This window comes from Perca flavescens, chromosome 19 (genome assembly GCF_004354835.1).
Source record: "Perca flavescens isolate YP-PL-M2 chromosome 19, PFLA_1.0, whole genome shotgun sequence".
Classification (NCBI taxonomy): Eukaryota; Metazoa; Chordata; class Actinopteri; order Perciformes; family Percidae; genus Perca; species Perca flavescens.
The window spans coordinates 26,926,087-26,948,119 of NC_041349.1; the positions used below are offsets into that span (position 1 = coordinate 26,926,087).

Genomic DNA, 22,033 nt, shown 5'->3' on the forward strand with positions numbered 1-22,033 from the left:
AGTTCTTACTTATCAGATCAAAATGACTCATTACGAGTCAGAGCTGTTGATAACTCCTGGTAAATAAAACATTTTCACGTCAACTTTTGTGCTAGGTATTGAATCTCAGTACTTGTGTGAGTGCTGACCAAAATGTATCTGCAGTTTGAATTATCAAAAGGTGTACAGAGTTAGCATTGAACACATATTTTTGATCAGATATTTCCTGACAAGTCATATCTTATCTTGTTACAAGCCATAACTTCTCCAATTGTATGCTGTATGGCTGCTTGCGTTCACATAAGAGAGCCACAATGTATTGTTTTTGTAATCACTTCTCAGTCACAACGAGACATTTAAACTCTCCGCTCAGTCAGTGTTGTAATGTTACAAAGTACAAATACTTTGTCACTGTACTCAAGTAGAATATTTACGTATCTGTACTTTACTTTGTTATTTATATTTCCGGAAACTTTTACTCCACTACATTTCCTAAATAAAATGTATACTTTTACTCCACTACATTTCCAGAGGCGTAGCACAAGACCTTGGGCCCTATGCATAGGCGGTCCTGATGGGCCCCCATGTTCCTCAACAGCCCCCCACCCAAAGAAAAAATAAATAATAATAATTGGGCCTCTGTACACATGAATCTGTAGGACTAGATGTTTATAGGGTAATAACTATTAACTGTAATGCTTAGAGTAGCCTGATACACACATTTCAAACCTCCTTTCTCAACATTCTCTAGCCTACTTTGCTGTGGTTACTACTACATTTTGTTTGTTTTCTCTGTACCTTTACTTGCCAACCTGCGTACTATGGTGTCTCTCTGACCATCTGTTAATTTATCTGGCCATAGTCCTGGATCCTCTGGCCAAAACTGGTCTGCACAGCTCAGCTAACTTTCCAGTTCCTCATCTCTCATTTTCTCATTGTGGTCAGTGCAACACTCATGCTCCCCGCTGTCTTCACTCCCATCATCCTCAATCAGATGTTCTCTATTATCTTTCTCTATGAAGGATACATTTGATGTTAACCTCTTATCCTAATTGTAACTGTTACCGTTTGGCTCAAGGCCGGCAACAAAAGGGAGGTCACACACAGATAGTTAAAAGGTAGTTTATTTAACTAAATATACTAATAACACAAATTAACTAAACATAAATGCAATAGTGTGGTGTGTAAATGTAGTAGACATCAGTCGTGTTTGCCATGAGTGGATGAGTGAATGAATGGTGTGATGTGTGTTGTAAGGTGTACCAAACCAAACAAAGAACAAAATGGTGGATGGATGCAGGAGGACCAGCTGAGAGAGAGTGAGACTCCCAGGAGAGCAATCTTTTATGCCTTCTGTAAGCCACGCCCAGATGGCCAGGTCCAGACGACCCTCCCAGCTCCACCTACCCGCCCACTCCCAGTACCTGCAGACAAAGGTGCAGAACATGACAGGCAGGCAGATTGGGAAGGATCGTCACATAACCTAATATAATAAAAACACACTAAGATGTTAGTGTTACTTAACACTTTTCAGTCAAAATGGCTAAACATGGTATGTTTATGTATATTTTGATATTTGCTCACCTTTTCTCAAATCCAAAGAGGAGGATGAGGGGTCTGTTGCTACTCCACTCCCTGGTGGGACAGTTTCTGAAACTGAGGGCTGATGTGTTTGACAATGTTTCTACTAAATCTGACATAACTATAATGTTGACATGATATGTATCTACCGATGAGCTACCAAACCTATGACACTGATTAGCCTATTATTGCTAATTATAGACATTATAGCCTAATAATTCAAAATTAAACATGTTTTAAATTAGACTGTTACAATGGTGTGTTGTATACAAACAGCATTGTTAGTGTAGTTTATTTATTTAGCCTTTACCTCAGATTACATGTATAACCAAATTATCATTTGGAAGTGTATGTTCTGCTCTTTCAATGGGTTGTCTCAGTCCGTTTTTAGCACTAACGGTCGCGGAGATATTCAAGCAGTTTAGCACCATGGATTTTGTTTTTTAGTTTGTGCTCACCTCTCTTTGAAAAGAAGTCAGTTACCAATTGTTTTCCCTCATTTTGTTTTCTCTTCTTCTCCTGTCTTTCCTTTCTTTTTTGGTAGCCTGATTTGGCTTTCTTTGAGAAAGACATTTCTACAGCACTCAGTCAATCAACCAAGTTATTCAGCAAATACACTAACTTTTATTTAAATTTAAATAGGAAATGAAAATATTCAGGTAAAATAAAATATATTCCAGACTTTTCAATGGCCCTCTCTCCCCTTGGGCCCTGGTAATCAGTATTGGTTTTACCCCCAGTCCGACGCCCCTGTACATTTCCCCTAAGCATCTTAGTTACTCGTTACTACAAAATAAAATCAGAATCAGACTTGTTACACTGGAAAAAAGCAGGTTTAGCGAATCATTGCTCCTAGATTGCAAGTTAATGCACGCTCCATTCCAGTTGGTCACATAATGCTTGTTTGTTGCCAAACGGCAAAAAATAAATAAAAAATACATAGGGTTAGGGTTACTAAAGAAGAAGAGGAGGAAGCATAATGACTGATAGTGTCATGGAAGCACCTGCTGCAGGCTCTGCCGCCATGGTAACAGACGATGATCACCCTAACGACAGTGGTGATGAAGATAACGTAACACGCTTCTGGCCATAAAGTTCATAATCAAAGTTTTTTTTTTTTTTTTTTTTTACTTAAGTATATTTAATATCAGAAACTTACTTTTGATACTTAAGTACAGTAAATATTCTTCAAGACTTTTGCTCAAGTACTATTCTAAAAGGTGACTTTAACTTCTACCAAAAAGTAATTTTCTGGTAAGATACTTGTGCTTTTACGCAGTGCAGGATTGCAGATTGACACCTTGAATTTGTTGGGTCAAATCAAACCATCATATCAGTTAGGGGCTGACATTGACTGGCAGATATCCCCATTAAAATTCACCAGTTTTAAATTTAGGGTAAACACTCACTGGCTATACTGTATCTCTGCAGTGTGAAGTAGGATGCAAAATAACCGACCACACAACTATTCCAAACACGCAGCAACTATGATTTTCATTTTCTCTCTCTGTGCTTCACACAGCAATTACTCTCTTTCGCTCGCCTGAGAGGCACGAGAGTCAAACCGGAGAGACAGAGAGAGAGAGAGAGAGAGAGAGAGGAACGAGGGGAAAAGCACAGAGGAAAGGAACGATGGAGTCCATATTATCGGAGCAGTCGGCCGCGGTGGACGAGCTGGTGGAAGCGAGCATCCAAGCCTTCGGTTGGTCATTTTACACACTGTAAACTTTGAAATAGATAATTACATTTATTTCAAAGGGAGTCAATAAATGGAAGAATTGTTGCATTATGTTTTTTGTAAATCATTTGGAATCTATGTCTTCTGTAGAAATGTCTGCTGTTGGTGGTCAGACAACAACTCACACTGACTACCAAAATAGATACACACTAATTGATATCAGGTGGTGATGAGTGACATCCTATTTTCTTCTTATAGATGAGAGCGGCACTCTGAAGGATGCTTCCTTGGTCCGCATGTTTCTCATGATGCACCCTTGGTATATCCCTTCAACCGACTTGGCTAAGAAGCTAGTGCTCAAGTATCTTTCACCCTAGTTTTCTGATACCTCAGACATGTATTCTTTGGTTTCCGTCTACATTATTACTCTTACTGAAAATGGATTCAATGCCAGATCTGTTGTTGTTGTGGTTGTTTATCTTTTTTCTTTCTCCCAAGTCTGTTGAAATTGAATGGGATTTAAAAGAGTTTATTATAGTCTGAAAAGGGGAATTTGCCGCAAAGTTGCACCTTGACTTATCGATAAGATCTCAAGAGGACAGCAGCACTGCTGAGCGCCGAACAAGAATATGCCACCTGGTCAAGTAATAAACTCTTTCTTTTACCCCTTCTGGTGCAATTCCTCTCTGAACTTTGGTCTGATGATTCATTCATGGGTTTGTGAGTTTACAGTTGAATATTGACAGTAACTCCATGTTATACAGAAATTGTCTAGTCTCTTTCTATCATCATGTTAACCAACAAAAATCAAGGTCTTAAACTTAGTGTCACATTTTTGTGTAGATGTGAACAAGTCGATGTCCCTTGCACTAGTTTCCATCCTTTTCATCTCTTTGTTGTGCCTTCCAGGTACTGGATCTCTGAGTTTCCAGCAGAGTTCAATCTGAGCCCGGAGCTGGCCGACCAGATCAAAGACTTTAAAGACCTCTTGACCACCGAGGGCAACGAGAGCCAGAGTCGGCTCATTGACCTCGACAGTGTGTGAGTGAATTGGCTGCTGAAAGCTGTGCCATGTTGTCGACAGCGTGAATGAATGTCTCTGGTCTGTGAGTGTTTATGTCGGTGTGTCCTTTTATTGCCCGTGTTCTCAGTATGCAGGGTCAATGACCTCCTATTCCAATAAAAGCCATTTCTGTGTAACCTCAACTTCCCTTTACAAGGAGCACATTCATGACTTTTCCTTTCTAGAAATGAATTCTGCATGTGTTGAAAAAGTTGAAAACAGTTTTTATTAGGGCTGGGGGATATGGAGAAAATCAAGTCTCACAATATTTTTGACCAAATATCTCAATATCGAAACAATATTGTAGGGTTGACTAATAGCGCTTTCACAAAATATTTACACAATTAAATTTTTGTAAGTGGCCTGAAGTTTATACTTATACTTGTGTCTTTAAGAGAATAGCAGAGCTGGCATGTGTGTGTGCGTAGGGAGGGTGTGGTAGAGCGAGTGATAGAGTGACGGCGATTAGCTTCAGAGTTGTAGCGAGAGAAACAAAGTGTCTCCCCTGTGCTTTCTGACCACGGCGGGAAATCTGTAGCAGGAAAAGTTAAACCTCTCCTTGATTTAATGTTGTTTATGGAGAAGGAGAACCAGGAAATGAGTCGGGGGGAAATGCAATGCTACCAAGCCACGGCCAAGTGACATACATCGCCGCGACGTGTAGTAAAACTTTTCAGGGGTGCACGTCAGGCTACGCCGTAGGGTCTGTATCAACACGTACCTACGTATGTAGCCACGGCCAGTGGTGTAGTCTATGTGATACGCAGGTATACGCGGTATACCCACTAAGAAAGCTCCAGGATTTCCATATACCCCACTTAAAAATGCCCAATGACACGCAACAACATACTTTCCATTATATTTTTAATATATATTTTGAATGGTCATCTGTGGTGGTGTATGGTTTTTCTTCTTCACGTAGGCTAAATAAAGGTATTTCCACCGTAAATTGGTGCATAAAAGTGTATCCGAACACAGGAAATGAAGTCGTTGACGCTCAAAACTTCCCTGGGGGAGGACACCCAGACCCCCCACTATAATATGCCCCCCCTCCCCCCCCAAAAGGCAGATTCTGGCTAATATATACAGTACAGTATACCCACTACAATACATTAGACTACACCACTGGCCAAGGTGTAGATTTAACGCAGAAACATAAATCACTCTTAAGTGGGTGAAGGCCAATAATAAAACAGCTAGAACAGTCTGGCATGTTTAGAAAATTACATAACTTTACTGTAATGCAGCCTGTAAAACCAGGAAAATATTACACTTGCCATACAGTATTACGATATCCAAAATCTAAGACAATATCTACTCTAATCACAATGTCAATATAATATTGATAAATTGCCCAGCCCTAGTTTTTATCCAAAAGACCCAAGGAGAGAATCCGTCCATTAAATATTCTTTCTCGTCCCTCTCAGGCCGTCGTATAAATGGAAGCGGCAGGTGACTCAGCGTGTCCCATCAGTGTCCAAAAAGAGGAAGATGTCCCTGCTGTTTGACCACCTTGATTCCTGTGAACTGGCTGAGCACCTGACCTACCTGGAGTACAAATCCTTCTGCAAGATCCTGGTCAGTTTGCCCACAATCTAATGTTTACAGCTCCTTATTTCTTTGAATGCTCTAGTAATTTCACCTGCTGCTGGCTCAATAGTTGCTTAGCAATTGCGGTTCAAATCCACTTTAACTGCCAGTAATTACATTTGTTTTCTGGAAACATTTTTGCTCTTTGAGTGTTATTTTGGGAAGCAAAGGCAATGACTGGGTGTGTGCTGATTTAAATGCACGATGATAATTTATTCAAGTGTGATGGTGCTGGTGGCAAGACGGGGGCAGTGGGAGTGATTTGTCTTGGCTTTGTCTTTGTGACTCTTCTAAAAGATATTCTGGCTCAATATAAAACAAAATAAGCCATGAGAAATATAAATATAGAGCAGCATTGGTGCAGTCTATAATGATACTCTTCTGCATTTAGACTACTGTAGGTGAAAGCAAATCTGTCTTGTTTTATATTTCCCAGAATAAAGATGGGCTGTAAATCAGCCAGTTGACTGCTTTGTTATCCACAGTGCTGCCTTCAAGGACTAGTTCAACAATTTGGTAAATACACTTCCATAGGTAAATCCTTTGGACAGCGCCAAGAAATAGTAAGGCACAGAACTCCCTGTGAAAGAGTAAATTGTTGGTTTTACACATTCGTGTCCATACAGATTAAACAAACAAAACATAGCGTGTTAATAAGTGATCTTTAGAGGTGCTGGATGATGACTTTTGTTACCTTAGGATAGAGCCAGGCTAGCTGTTTTAGGCCGGCTACACACTGTCTGCGTGGCATGAGCGTGGCGTTTCTGTTGTGTGTCAGCTGCGTGGCGTTTTCTATGTCTTTACACACCAGTCTGACGCAGCGCTGCTGCTGCTAGCCTTGTCTGGAGAAATGTATGTTTCCCATTGATTTACTGCACTCAAGCAAACATCAAAATGTCATTTATTAATATGTATTTGTGTCAAAATTACATATAAACATCTTTTCCTATTCTATTTTGCCTGGAAACGCTTCCAACACGCTCGCGACAAATAGGCGTCAGTTCTATTTCTAGCATGCACGTGTTTTCGGCGTGCCTGAGACGTGCGTGTCTCGCAGGCAGTATGTAAGCTCTGACCTGTTAACATGGGAGCCAAAATAAAAACAGACACGCCACACAGCTGACATGCTCATGCCACGCAGCCAGGTGTAGCCTTACCCTTTCCAGTCTTTATGCTAAGCTAACCAGCTGCTATCTCCAGCTGCATATTTACCATACAGACATGAAAGTGGTATCATCTACGTCTCATCAGGAAAGCGAATAAGCATATATCCCAAAATGAAAGGGGAATTCCAGCACCTTAGTGTTGCACTATTATAAAGCTGGGAGATATATAGGAGACCAATTAAACAAAGAATTGTCAAAACCAAGCAGCAGAGCCTGGGATATTCTGAGTTTTGTCTCAAGTGTGGGTCAATCTCAAAAACACTGGATGCCAAATTTCCCAAAATGAAACTCAATGGTGTCTTTTTTGTGATAGACCTTTTACAACAACAATTTCTGAGGATGATTTTGAGGAAGTTATTTTTTTGAAATTTGATATATGAAACTAAATGTGTAATTCTTGTTCCTGCTTTTAGTTTCAGGACTACCACAGCTTTGTGATGCACGGCTGCACAGTGGATAACCCCATCCTGGAGCGTTTCATCACGCTTTTCAACAGCGTCTCCCAATGGATCCAGCTGATGGTGCTCAGCAAGCCCACCGCCCCGCAGAGAGCCGCCGTCATCTCCCACTTCATCAGAGTGGCACAGGTCTGTCTGCGGGGCCCTTTAAGGCTGTTTACTGCTGAGGTTTTAAGACAGAGATGGTGGGGGAGGGGGGGGGGGGGGGGGGGGGGGGGGGGGGGTGGGGGGGAGGGGCTTCAGGGTGCATATAGAAGCAGACAGACTGCCTGGAGCCACAAAGAAAGAGGGGTGAAAGTCGTAGAAAGGTGAATTAGAGATGTGACTGGGAGAGAAGAGGGAAAAGTCACGGTGAAGCCTAGATGACACACACACACACACACACACACACACACACACACACACACACACACACACACACACACACACACACACACACACACACGCGATCATTTCCCATTCTGCGGCACAAATTGTAAGAAAAAGTGAATTTAATTTAAAAAGGCTTTAGAGGTATTAGCATGTTAAGATGCCGACTGGAAGCTCTTTCGCATAATGCTGCTGTCAGAGGAAAGCGTCTCTTGGAATTAAGAAAGTCTTGTTTTAGCTGGGTAATAAGGCATTTTTTTGGCATTATCCAAAGGTTTTTATGTGGCGATTTCTTTAAGACTGCAAGGGAAGCTCAGCTTCCCCTAAAATGTCTAAAATTTAAATGGTCAAATATGTACTATTGTGTTAACATTTTATTGACTTAAACGCGTTAGAATACGTTCATCTCGAAGACGAGTTGGTTCAGAATTGGCTGACTCGATTTCCTTCTCATACATTCCCGTAATCTCAGTGCATTTCCCCGTTGAAGCCTAGCGTCCGTTGACTTGAATGGGGCTGCTTTGATCAGTTTTTTTCAGCGCTTTGAAACTAGACGGTCATTGGATAAATGCTGCGATTATGTCCCGCCCACGGACGCTCAGCGTCTCTGGGGGCCAATGGAGCAGGGGGCTGGCCTGGACACTGGGCTTCTGGGTGGTGATTGGAGGATCTGTCGAAGGACTGTATCTCCTTTTGATTTACAGCGATTTTTTACTATAAAAAGTCGCCGAAGCTGTTCAACTTCAAGCAGAGCTCAGCTCCATCGCCGATTTTACAAGTCTAGTTGAAAGACGAACTGCTGCAACCTGTTTCTTGGTATTTGCTTGGCGAAATTGCTAGCCAATTTTCATAATACATTTCATACAATTATACACAACATTCCTTGTTTCAGTTTAACCTAATTCCCACATTTCATCCTTCGAGTTTAATATTGTTTTGTTAGATCGTTTGTTCATTCATTCATTCATTCCTACAGTAGGCTAGGCTAGTGTTGTAGGGGTGAACTAGCCAGCTAGCAAACTGCACACAATGGCAGACAATGCTAATATTGTCGACCTGATTTTGGCGAAGCCATTTGAAAGTCTTCCTTATGAGGAGAAAGTTAGAATTAAACAGCAGGGTTAGATCAACACTTAAGATTGATTTAGTGCAAAAGACATCTCGCCTAGCTGCTAGCATGGCATGCCCAAATACTCTGCTTCTGACTGGCTAGTAGTCCTTACCTAGGTACTGCGCATGTGTGACTCCCAACAAAGATGGTACAGAAGAAGAGATGCCTCACTCTGTAGCTAAAACAGAGAGCTCAACACACAGGGGGAAAAGAGGAGCTGCAGCAATGTGCAATGTGAACATTATATTAAAAACGTTGTCGTGTTTCTTTAGAAATAAACAATTCACATGTAAAGTTATGGCAGTCAATGGAATGCTAACGGCGGGTGAGTGCTTGTTAGCATCATAATGGCGCCATAGGAGCTATGCTTTGTGAGGAGAGGCTTACCCCCTTGGTTACCCCAGAGAATGTCTAATAAGGGGAGAACTTCCACTCTCGGGAAAATTCCGGGTTGGTACAATGGGGCTAATAGGGAGTGAGACAGGGAGTGAACAGGCTCTCCATAGACAGGCTCTGGTTACCCACAACGTAACTGCTGCATCGCTTCCTGATTTCCCAAACTACGGAGCAGCCCGAGGCCCAAATCACAGGACCCTAAACCCTAAACACACTTGTACACATTAGACACAGAAGTATATCATGATGTCACTTCCTTGCAATTCCAAAGCACTGACTGTCAAATGACCACACCTATGATCTGTGAAACACAGCTACCAGGTGCCCAAACACATGATTGCACACCAATCAGGTTTAAGCACTTTAAAAATGCAGCAGGTCAGTCTAGTATTTTCTGTACTGTATTTTCAGATAATTTATGTTTACTGTAATTGTAACCTGTACTGGATACAGTATTTTATGTATGTCTGTTGTTTGCTGAGCTAACAGTGTTATGCACACTACTATAGTAGCTGTATGAAAACTGGGACATTTAGGTCAGCCACAGCAGTGTGTAACTGGTTCAAACCGAATTAGGTCATATGAAACATGTTTCATATGGTAACAAAATATTATTATTTTATATATATATATATATATATATATATATATATATATATATATATATATATATATATATTTTATTATAACAAAATTAGTGTATAGTCTTTGCAAGAGTGTATTTCATTTTGCAAATGGTCTGAGGTATTCTGCTAATTGGGTTTGTGGTTGTGCTAACTGTGTGTAGTGTTTTAAAAAAAAAATTAAAAAAAATAGTGCTTAAGCAATCGAAAAAAATTATCATCGCGTTCATTGTGACAGCCCTCGTAAACACCAAAGATTTCAATCTCAGAGGAAGATTCATCTTCTAGGGACCGTGGATGAATACAAATGTCATGGCAGTCCATCCAATAATGGATCAAAGTGGTGGGCCGACCCTGGAGCCATGATACTACCGAGGCTATGAATCCTCCGATACAGCCGTGACGAAAGGAAGTCCAGCCTTCTCTTTACTGAGTGCTCACTCATTCCTCTTTGGGAGACAGTTGTCATTTGCACACTGGCCTGATAAACTATTGTCAGTTAAAAAGGTCCCTCCCTTGTGTTTAAGCCCAAATGAAAGTTAACGTGAAAGTTGTATCTATCCATATATCTCTTTATTCCTATGCTCATCAACTGGAATCATCTACTGTACGGTCATATACAGGTCAATCTTAGTTTAGTCTGGTCCCTCCCTACCAATTCCCAAACAAAGTTTCCAGCTTGTTGCCTTATATGGTTCTCTGCCCATATGTCTGAACACTGCCGTCCTTTCACTACAGAGACATCCCTTTAAATGCCGTCCTGGGCTTCACTGTAATTGACATCATTTCAGTTTGATGTTATCATCTGGTCTGCCAGATGGGCTGGGATCTCCCTCTATGTGTCAATTCACTCATCTCCCCCGTGCGAGGGAGCTGCAGTCGGTTGTTGGAAAATCATTTTCATCCTATAGCCTGCAGTGCAATGGGAATGCATCCTCATTACGCATTGCCAGTCTGCTCCTGGATTGATACCCATTTTCTACCCTACCCTTCGCTTCAGCTGCAAAACAAACTTCTGTCCCTCATCATTTATTTAAGGGCGACTCAGCAGGTTTCACCACCTCTCTCTGTCTTAATACACACACCAACGACTCAGCAGATCTCTCTCTTGTCTCGCTTGTTTCACCCTCCTTCTATTAAAGTGCCCATATTATGAAAAAACTTTTTCTGGGATTTGGGGTGTTATTTTGTGTCTCTTGTGCTTCCACATGCATACAAACTTGGGAAAAAACCCAATCCATGCTGTTTTGAGTGAGATACGGGTTTCTGAACGTGTCCTTCCTTCAGTCTCCGGGTGAGCTGGTCAAAATCAGCACCATGCTATGCTAGCGCTAGCATGCTAGCGGTTAGCCCCCTCGTTCTCAATGGCAAAACACTGCTACAACACACACAAGTTCACCATAATCTACAAAAGAAGTACTTACATGTCCCTGTTCTGCAGGTATTCCACGCAAAGTTGGAAGTGCGCCCTCGTTTGGAAGAAGTCTCCCGGCTAATCCTGCCTCGTACAGGCCGAAGTTGGAGAAACAAACAGCTAGCTGATGTGATCCTTACCTAGCTACTGTGCATGTGTGAATCCCAACAAAGATGGAACAGAAGTGAGAGGTCTCACTCTGTAGCTAAAACAGAGACGTGAACACAAAGGGTGAAAAGAGGAGCTGCAGCAATGTGCAGTACAACAAAAATATGGTGTTTTTTGAAAATTAAACCGTGTAAATCTATTCCGGTCCAACCTCAAAATACAATTATGAACCTGAAAATGAGCATAATATGGGCACTTTAAACACTTGGATATTTTCCAGTGTTTCGTACATTTTTGACAGTGTAGTGGTGAAGATAGATGCTGATTCTGACCAGCCTTGATGTGTGGATAAATGACTGGGAATCACCTCCTCTGATCTCCTTTTCATCACCATAGTCGGTGTCCAGAATCATCTCTGTCTTTTATGCATCTTTCAGATTATTTTAAGTAAAATAGTGCTAGCCATAGTGCTATGTTAGCATGCAAACACGCTAAAATAAGATCAGCATGTTAGCATTGTCATTGGGAGCACTTTAGCATGCTGACGTTAGCATTTAGCTCAGAGCACTGCTGTGCCTGAGGACAGACTCACAGAGCAGCGTCTTGTTACAAGAAGGCATTGTTTAAAAAATTATGCAAGTCAAATCTGTCCATGCATGCTCATATTTATATCTTTTCACATACTCTACTGGCAGTTTAAACAGTGGGCAGTGTGTCCACATAACGATAATCAGTGGTTCCCTCTTTAGATGCAGTGCCCAGAGGTCATTTTGGACTGTGCCATTGACCCAGAATTGCTGAACATTTGGGCTGTTACATCAGAGACAGCCCATCCCATCTGGAAATCCCGTCGCCAATTCTTTGCCAATTTGAAATGCCCAGTGCGAGCACATGCAGGGACAAAAAACGATGTTCAAGCTGATTTCAAATGTATTTAGAGGCAGCACAGAAGGTAGCCTCGACATACTTGACATTTCCCAAAGCTTCCCTAAGGGTGCGCCAGTCGTGTCCCATTTCAGCTTCCTGTTGGGAGCGCATTACAAATGACTCATGTTCATTAGACTTGAGTGCACAGACTTGCGTAATAATTTAAAATGCAAAAAAAAACGTAATTCTCATTGAAAAGCTCCATTTCACAATCTGTTCTCTCTGTGTACGTGTCTGTGCCTTCAGGCTTTGATAAATAGCCACATCACCAATAGGATGACATGCGGCTACGTGCGAGTGCAGTTTGAGCAACAACGTACTCTGCGGAAGCCGGGCTGCCCTCCACACTGCTTTGCCAATTGATTCCAAAGGATGTTTGAGCTGAATCAAATGATCGAATCCGGCAGCCCTCCCACACAGCTGCGAACCCATTGATTTTCTGCGAGATGCCACGCAGGCTGAAGGGCAGGGGGGAAGCCCTGCGGAGTGCCATTCACAAAGTGTTAGCTTAAGTTTGACATGGACAGGTTAAAGCATTCGGTAATAACTCGGTGAACTCACTTTAGGTTGTGTGCGGTTGTGGGCTGCTGAACACTTTCCTCTGGCTTTATATTTTGCTTCTACTTGTTTTTGTTTTTTTTCCTGCAGCTATATCCGACTCCTTATACTGTAAATCTTTTTTTAAACCTGAACCAGCTTCTCTCTTTCGCTCTCCTTAAAATCCTTTTTAGCAGTGGCTCACACGTCCATTCACCGTCTCCTCTTTCACCCTCACTCCTAATCATAGGCATTGATTTCAGGGGGGATGCAGGGGATATGTCTGCCCCTCCCCTCCCAATATTTAGAAGAGCTAGATTTATCCCCCTCAAAATAAATGAAGGAACCCACTCAAAAGACGTAAAAATAACCCTTCAGGGGGCTCAAACATGTAAATGTATGTAAATATATGTTTTCTTCCCCCAATGTTGAAACAAAACCTACGCCCTTGCTCCTAATATTTGCCTCCTTGTCGTCCACAGAAGCTGCTGCAGCTGCAGAACTTCAACACGCTGATGGCTGTGGTGGGCGGCCTCAGCAACAGCTCCATCTCTCGCCTCAAGGACACGCAGAGCCACATCAGCGCCGAGACCAACAAGGTGCAGTAGCTGCTACCGCCCCCAAACCATCACTGATCTCTTTCTGGCATGCACACCCTGACACTGAGCACACAAATTCAATGTTCACTGCATGCCGATGCACTTAGCTAACAAGCGATATTAAATCTTGATTCAGTAATCAACAACTCCCTTCTGTGTGAGCTGCCAAGCTTCCTACACACTGGCTTTTCAGAAGCATGAATTTGAGCTACATAAATGGGAATGTTGAATGCAACTGTTGTTGGGAGAGAAACAGTCTTGTCAGTTATGTAAGTCCATCTGGAGCAAAAGTTTTCCAGAATGTACTTGATTCTTCCAAACAAATCTCTCTTGCGAGAGGCTCTCTCTTTCCTGCCAACTCTCGTCTCATCCCCTTTTCCATTCCGTCCACCCATGAATGAGCGTTGTCCTCCTGTGCTCACTCAGGTTTTTAACAACCTCATTGAACTGGTGACTTCATGTGGGAACTACAGTCAGTACCGCAAGCGCTTCTCCGAGTGCTCGGGCTTCCGATTCCCCATCCTCGGCGTGCACCTGAAAGATCTGATAGCCGTGCACGTGGCGCTGCCTGACTGGGCCGACAAAGAGAAAACGCGGGTCAACCTGACTAAGACCCAACAGCTGTACGCCATCCTCCAGGAGCTGGCGCTGATCCAGACCACGCCGCCTCACGTCGACGCCAACACGGACCTGCTCAACCTGCTCACGGTGAGTGCAGAAAGCGGCCAGAATGTGCATGTGTTAGGCCTTTAACAATTATTACATAAATTGTCTAATTGTCAATCGTTTGTTTTTTTACACAATCACAGTTTCTTAGTTTAACCGCAAGTAATTGCTAACATTCTAGGTCTTAAGGCGTATGAATGGTAATTGTTGATTTTGTTTAGATATGCCAAATTGTAATTATATAAGTACGGAGCCCCCCTGGTCCCACTTTGTCAAAAAAATTATTTATAACTATCTTGTGGCCTCAAGATACTATCTTGAGATACTATCTCGTGGCCTCAAGATACTATCTCGTGGCTCAAGATACTATCTTGAGGCCTCAAGATAGTATCTTGAGGCCACGAGATAGTATCTCGAGGCACAAGATACAAGATATTATCTTGAGGCCTCAAGATAGTGTAGAGATGTAGTGCAGTGCCATACTTCACATTCTGTGCAATATTCTCCATTTTAATATTCAGTGTGCAATATAGTTTGCTGCAGTTCTGCTTCTATTTATTAACTAGTACTGTTCATCACAATTCTGTTAATACAGTAATGTAAATCTTGTAGGCTGCATATCCATAGTCCTTTATAATTCTTCTTCATATTTGATACCCTTTATTTATACTTTTTACATGTATATATGTCACAAAGTGAAGCCAGGCAGCCAGAGTTTTGTTATGTTGTATATAGTGTGGTGTTTTGGGTGTTTTATTTTGAATATAGTGTGGTGTTTTGGTTTGCCTGGCACAGAACTGAAGACTCCTCCCAGCACACCTGAGGCAGATCTCATCAGGAGAGATGCTGGAGGAACACGGAACGCGCTCCACATTTTGATAATGAATGGCTGAGACACAAGGAGGAAAGAGGAGCGGATAGAGAGCGAAAAAGAAACGTCGTGGGACGGAGCACAGGTAGACGGGCAGGACAGCGGAGCCGGAGGACAGCTGTGGATGTTTGGAGGATCGGCGCGTTGGCGTTGTGCGAGTGTGATTTGGGCAAAAATAGAAAATCGGATTTCAACCAGTCTATAGAGAAAGGGACTACAGTCTTTACCCTTTTCTGTATGAGGGAGGGGGAAGAGGGCCAGCAGCACGCAACGTCCACTCTGCTTTTCCCGTTCGGGGCCACAACGCCAACGCGCCGATCCGCCAAACATCCACCGCTGTCCTCCGGCTCTGCTGTCCTGCCCGTCTACCTGTGCTCCGTCCTGCACTCCTGTAGCATCCGCTCCTCTTCCCTCCTTATGTCTCAGCCATTCATTATCAAAATGTTCCATGTTCCTCCAGCATCTCTCCTGATGAGATCTGCCTCAGGTGCGCTGGGAGGAATCTTCAGTTCTGTGCCAGGCAAACCAAAACACCACAGATAGCCATGTGGCCACATGTGGTCAAGATACGATCTTGTGGCCACGAGATACGTATCTTGATGCCACGAGATGGCCACGAGATAGTTATATAGTTATAGTTATAGTTAATTATTTTTGTATTTTTTTACAAAGTGGGACCAGGGGGGCTCCGTATATAAGTGATTATTGGTCGGACTATATCATTCTTAAAGTCAGAATTCTGGGATTAAACTCAGAACTCAAATATATTTTTTTCCACATGTGGCCCTAATCCTCTTCCGTAGGCACTTGACCCGCTACACGTTCATAGCAACACAAAATGACATAGGCTGTGTACTTGTGGTATTACATTATCTGGGTCACATAACAGTGATATAACCAAAAGATGTGTCCTGGAATTCATTCAAAACTTTAATTTGTTTAAAAAAGTAATGGATAAATGAATATATATATTTTTTTTGACTGAAAGAGCCAATTACATTGTTAGTCGCAATTATTTGTGAGACAATTAATTGTACAGCAAAATTTTGAATTGATACAGCTCTATGCATGTGCAGCGTCTAAGACGTTTGGCCTGGATTTAAGATGTACCTGTGAAGAACAGCTTGCACTGGGTAAAATCAGGTCCTGATTTAGATGCTGTGAGTTTGCTGCTCATCATCAAGTGCAGAATTTGGAAGCACTCGTTAACCAGCCAGACAGCAGTGAAGTAGGTGGAAAAAACGTTGAGTCCATGCGGCGTAACAGGCAGCCTGTTTGATACGCCGAAATTTGTTCTGCTGTGATTTGATTGGCTCCTGGTCAGACAGGCTGTACAGTAGCCAGCTGGGACAAAATCTGTGTACAGACAAAGGTTCCGAGATTATATCGTCGCTGTTGGGTGAAAACCTTGCATGTCCAAAACCGTTGCTTTTCAGGAAATGAAAAAAAAAAAAAAAAAAAGCCTAATTTGACATTTAAAGCTTTAGGGTGTAACTTTTTTATATTAATGGACATTCGTTATATTTAACTCATTGCCAAAGATAAAGCTAATTAAAACTATCAGCTCCACACAACTCTCTCTATATTTCTCAGTAGGGCTATGTTCAGAAGATTGTGGCGTCCGGCGACTTTCGCACGCAGAAACTCGAGTGAAGATAATGACCTCTTCTGAAGAGTCCATCATGTTTTTTTTTATTCCGCCGTGTCCTCCTTGGCTACTAGCAACTGCGTTGGGGAGGGGTGGGGGGCGCGTGCGCGATCACCAAAGGCTTGTATCATGTGGACACGCTGACAGTGTTGTTGTCATTACTTCGAATTCCAGAAACTACCCACTATAGCTACCCACTATCGGACATGCCGACAGTGTTGTTGTCATTACTTAGACATTCCTGATGGGGGAGACAGAAACTACGCACTATTGCTTTAAGATTATATTAAGCTTCTTACCGTCGGCAAAGTTAGAAGAAATCGCCTAATCACTGTATAAATATTTGTAAAACCCACAGACAGACTTAAAGGGGGACCGTAGCATTTATTTATGGAAAAAAAATATGACAACATATGGAGATACGAGGGTTCTGGTTGACAGCGGCGATGTGTAACCAAAGCATGCAGTATTCAGTTGTCTCAAACAGATATGGTCCAGAGTGGTCTTGGTCGAAATTATGTCATCTGTGATAATAAATTGCTAATTATTGAAGTTCAAACTGTAATGGACACATTTTAAAAAGGGTTACTGTATAGCATATTTCATCCTCATGGCCTCCTAATTGTCTACTCCTTTCACACTCTACACCTTCTGTTTGTATTGCAGTCTTTCTGTACAAACTTTAAGCCAGAAACCCAGATTACTCAGGTGACATCATCAGGATTATATTTTTTATTTGGGAAAGCTCCTACAGAGCCACAGAAAACATGATGCAACTGTTTCCACAGGCTGTATAGTACTCCGAATGACGAGTAAACTAAATTACAATTGGTGGAGTGTTCCTTTAAGTAAAAAAAACCACCTTCAGTGATGTGGAGAGGATTTAACCATGCGTTTATTTCTACATCTTTGGTTGACTGCTATAACACGGTTATCTGGTTGTCAAATACCTTTTTTTTTTTTTTTTTTTTTTAAGATTCATGCTTTTATCCAGGACAAAGAGTCACGACCCGCGTTTCAGCATCTCTTCAATGAACTTCACTGAACTTTAAATGGTAAACCTGCAGTGAAACCTCGGTCTGTTCCCGCATCCTGATTAAAGACTAAAGGGCTTTTGCTGTCAGAGCGCTTTGAATTTGAAACGACATAAAACAGGACCTCAGGGGAATCAGTATCTCCTTTTAAATCTCAAGACTATTGCAGTAAAGCCTTTTTATTATAAGAGACCCCATTGATACTATTACCATTACATTCTAAAGGTGTAAACATTCTACACTCCTTTTGCAACTCGCTCCACGCTCTCTGTCTCGGCCTACAAAACATCCTAGTCTCGCATTACCAGACCTTCCTCCACAGCGCTGCGGAGGAGGGTCTGACAAGTCCACACAGCATTCTGGGATGGGAGAAAAACGTGCTCTGGTTTATTGGCTTTTTTTATTTTTTTTTATTTTTAAACCAATCACAATCGTCTTGGGCTGCGCTAAGCGCCGGAAAGAGCCACGGTGCCGCTGTAAAATAGTCTTGGGAACTTGTTTTGGAGGAACAGGTGTACGTTCAAAAGTAGTTTTAGTCAACAGAAAACTCAGATTGGACAGATAGTCTAGCTAGCTGTCTGGATTTACCCTGCAGAGATCTGAGGAGCAGTTAACCATAGTCCTCACAAATCCACCGGAGGTTAGAACGCCAACACAAAGGAAGAGGAAGGTAGTAGAAGAAACCAAACACAAGCTAGCTAGCTATATGCTAATCTCTTAATACAGTACATCCATGATTAGGACGGATGCACGTTTATGTAGGTGGTGTTGTTGTTATGAGACGTCGTCGCGGGGTAAGAGGCCAAAGGCTAGAGGTCGAGGGGTGTGGCAATGACATCATCGATGCGCGGGTATGCGGCTTCGCCGTGCAAACGAAGACGCGAGGGCAGTGTTTTCGAATTTTTCCACCCTGGGACCAGTTTTCAAAAAAGTGCGTCTTCAGGCAGTAATGTAATGTAATGCCTAGATGGTGCTTGTCAGCCATTAGTCAAAATCGCATGAATCTCACATTGATACTGCATTTTGGAAATATCAGCTTTTCCATAGATGGATATCCCATTTAAGTTTTTACACCACCTCACCTTTGTAGTAATGGCCCTGTGGCTCAGCATTAAAATAAGTTTTCTCAGAATTGCTGGTTTCTTTTTAGTTACATAATTCAAAGTTTCCCCTTGCCATGATGGTCCAAAATTATGTTTAAATGCACGGTTAGCACCGTAGAATAATGGTAAAAAATAAATGACGTTCAAAGGGTGCCAGGCATCCCTAAAGGTCTGATCCCCCCCCCCCCGGACTGAGACTTTAGTTTGTTGCTGCCTGCTCTTTAGCAATGAAGCCGGGGTGTGTTTGTAAGTTTCTTGGCAGATTTTGAGAAGCTTTATGTATTTAAACAATCCCAAGAGATTAATCAATCAGGCTGCAGGTGTTAGAGTGAGATTGGTAGCTGGCTCAACTTTTTCCTCTGTGAAAATGAAAGATAACATCTTGACAGGTTTTGGAGCTGAGCGGCACCGGGGAAGTTTTTCTGGACAGAGTCAATACCCAATTATCTTATGCCAGCGCTTATGTGGGGGGCGAGGAAAGGAGATGGAAAGAAAGTCGATAAATCCTTCAAAATAATCTCTACGCAGACATGTCTGCAAATCGCACAAGTTTCCCTCCTTTTTCAGTAATCATCGTCGGCCTTTGACATGAAGTCAATTCTGTATCATCTCGGATGTGTTGAACAAGCTACGGTTAACCTTCTCCCGGAAAAATACTGTAAGCGCCACTAAATCAGAAAGCCAAACAAGAAGAAAAGCCTCTTTCTTTCTTTCTTTCTTTCTTTCTTTCTTTCTTTCTTTCTTTCTTCCGCAATTACCACTTCTACTCAATAAAAGCCAGGAAACACAATTAGGGTGAGAAAATAGCTCGGAGGAAAAGAAAAGAATTAGAGGCCAACAATAGATGCAGTGGATGATTACACCCAACAGTTGGCTGAAACATGTTGGCTGGAGCAAAAAATAAATAAAATCGATGCTGCTCTCTAACCTGTTGCCATAGTAAAAGATGTCTGTGCTTAACACGTCCTGTAATGAACAGGTCAGTGTGTGAGAAGGCATTTGTGTTAATAAGCCAGAAAATAAATAGGAAACCGAGGCTGCAGTTTCACTGAGGGTACACCACAGCCTTATTTGGTCACGTTGTGTCTATTTCACCAATATTTGCAGTTGGACTACGCCTCTAAAATGCTGCCTTTTCCTGGAATCTATGCAGGAATTTATTTGTTTTGTGGTGGAGATGAATTCTGGCAACAGTTCCAAACACTCTTTTAAAAGGATACAAAAACTACCATTGTAATATTTGAGCATGGACGCTCACTGTTCATCACGTTTGTGTTTGCAAACAGTGCGCATGTCATTATAATCCAAGCTCAAAAGGACCACTTACACGCTTTTAGAGCTTTCAACCACATTGCACGGCCTTCAATATTCTGTGATCTATTTGGAATATGATGGTGGTCATTACAGCTGCAAAGATGCATTGCTTAATCGATTAGTCGTCAACTCTTAAATTAATCTGCGACTATTTTATCGATTCAGAGTTTTAAATCATTTTATATGGACATTTCCCTGATTCCAGCTTCTTTAATATGAATATATATCTTGTAGATTCTTCACTCCTCTATGACAGTAAACTAAATATCTTTGAGTTGTTGACATTTTCTAGACCAAACAACTATCAATTAATCAAGAAAATAATCGTCAGATTAATTGTTGTAACCATAGCGTTGTCATGGAGCACACAGCCACCACACTCCGCAACGATTCAAGCGTGCAACTTCCAACCAGCGAGTGCAGTGAAATACTGCTTTTCAGCCTGCTATTCAGTATACTTTTAAAGTATTATAAGACACTACATGTATTTAAAAGGGATAGTTCAGATTTTTTTTTGAAGTGGGGGTTGTATGAGATACTCCTCCATAGTCAGTGTATTATTTACAGTAGATGGCAGACCAGCAACTCCTGTGTTTTGCGAGGTAAAAGGACTGTTTTTGTCAAAGGACTCCGGTGCCTTTACAGAGAGTATAGATGGACATCACAGCGTCAGTCACCTATCAGAAATGGCTGTCTAACAGCAAGGTAAAGCGGTGAAAATATTCCAAATATAGCGTACACTCAAACTGATATTGATTGGGCCTTTTTTTAGGTAGGTAAAATATGTTTTGCTGCTGCCTACGTCCACAGTGGTACATTGTGCCATTTACTAATATTAATAATAATCTACACTTTATTAATCCCGCGAGGGAAATTACAATGTTTTAGAGCACACATTACACACAGGCCTGAAATACACACACACACACATGCTCAGTACCTATACATGCACTAATGGAGAGATGTCAGAGTGGGGGAGCTGCAGCTGTCAAAGGACAGGCTGCCCTGAGCAGTTGGGGGTTCGTTGCCTTGCTCAAAAGCACCTTGGCTGTGCCCAGGAGGTGAACTGGCAACTTTCCAGCCACCGTATGGTCTGTATGGAGACTTGAACCAGCGACCCTCTGGTTACCAACCCAACTCCCTATAGACTGAGCCACTGCCACCCCTACAATAACTGTACAAACACTTCTTTAAGTACAATCACTAAAAATGTGTACAACGTATGACTGGTGATTTCTTCTGGAATGTAGTGGAGGCTAAACCCACAGAAATTCAGTTCTTGGCAAAAACATCGAAAATGCAGACACAATATGGTCCCGCTGGCCCTTTACAGTATGTGCTGTTGTGTTCAGGTGTCTCTGGACCAGTACCACACAGAGGAGGAGATCTACCAGATGTCTCTACAGAGAGAACCTCGCAAACCAGCGGTGAGCAGCACACGAATGTACACTTTGGGTCCTGTGGCAGCCTGTTCTTAAATATCCCATATTTGGCAGTGATATACCTCACTCTGCTCCTGTCTTGATATGATGGATGGTAACACGTATGCATATTAAGATTTCTTTCTATTCCTTCTCTCATGACGTTCTGATCCACTGTTTTCACCCCCTCCCCCTCCTCCTGGCTGATACTGATCTCACCCTCTTTGGTTTCTCATTGGTTGTAGCAGAACTCCAGCCCCGCCCCGGCGCCTGACCCCAAGCCCACCATGATCGACGAGTGGGCTGTGTCGGTGAAGCCCAGCGCCGACCCGACCATCATCAAGAAACACATAGAGAAGATGGTGGAGGTGAGTGCT

General features: G+C 42.2%; 1 protein-coding gene across 2 annotated transcripts in view; it reads left to right on the forward strand.

The window, feature by feature from the left end:
• The window catches only part of LOC114545322 (RAS guanyl-releasing protein 2), a 51,823-nt gene that overhangs the window by 13,590 nt on the left and 16,200 nt on the right, over nt 1-22,033 (forward strand). The window contains exons 2-11 of one of the 2 annotated variants that reach the window (XM_028563593.1): nt 3,083-3,262; nt 3,497-3,599; nt 3,826-3,882; nt 4,148-4,279; nt 5,729-5,879; nt 7,471-7,644; nt 13,483-13,599; nt 14,026-14,307; nt 21,588-21,662; nt 21,902-22,024. In XM_028563593.1, the coding sequence (XP_028419394.1) occupies nt 3,193-3,262; nt 3,497-3,599; nt 3,826-3,882; nt 4,148-4,279; nt 5,729-5,879; nt 7,471-7,644; nt 13,483-13,599; nt 14,026-14,307; nt 21,588-21,662; nt 21,902-22,024 (1,284 nt within the window). In that variant the 5' untranslated portion in view covers nt 3,083-3,192. The remainder of the gene's footprint in view (nt 1-3,082; nt 3,263-3,496; nt 3,600-3,825; nt 3,883-4,147; nt 4,280-5,728; nt 5,880-7,470; nt 7,645-13,482; nt 13,600-14,025; nt 14,308-21,587; nt 21,663-21,901; nt 22,025-22,033) is intronic. The other variant, XM_028563595.1, reaches the window with a different exon arrangement.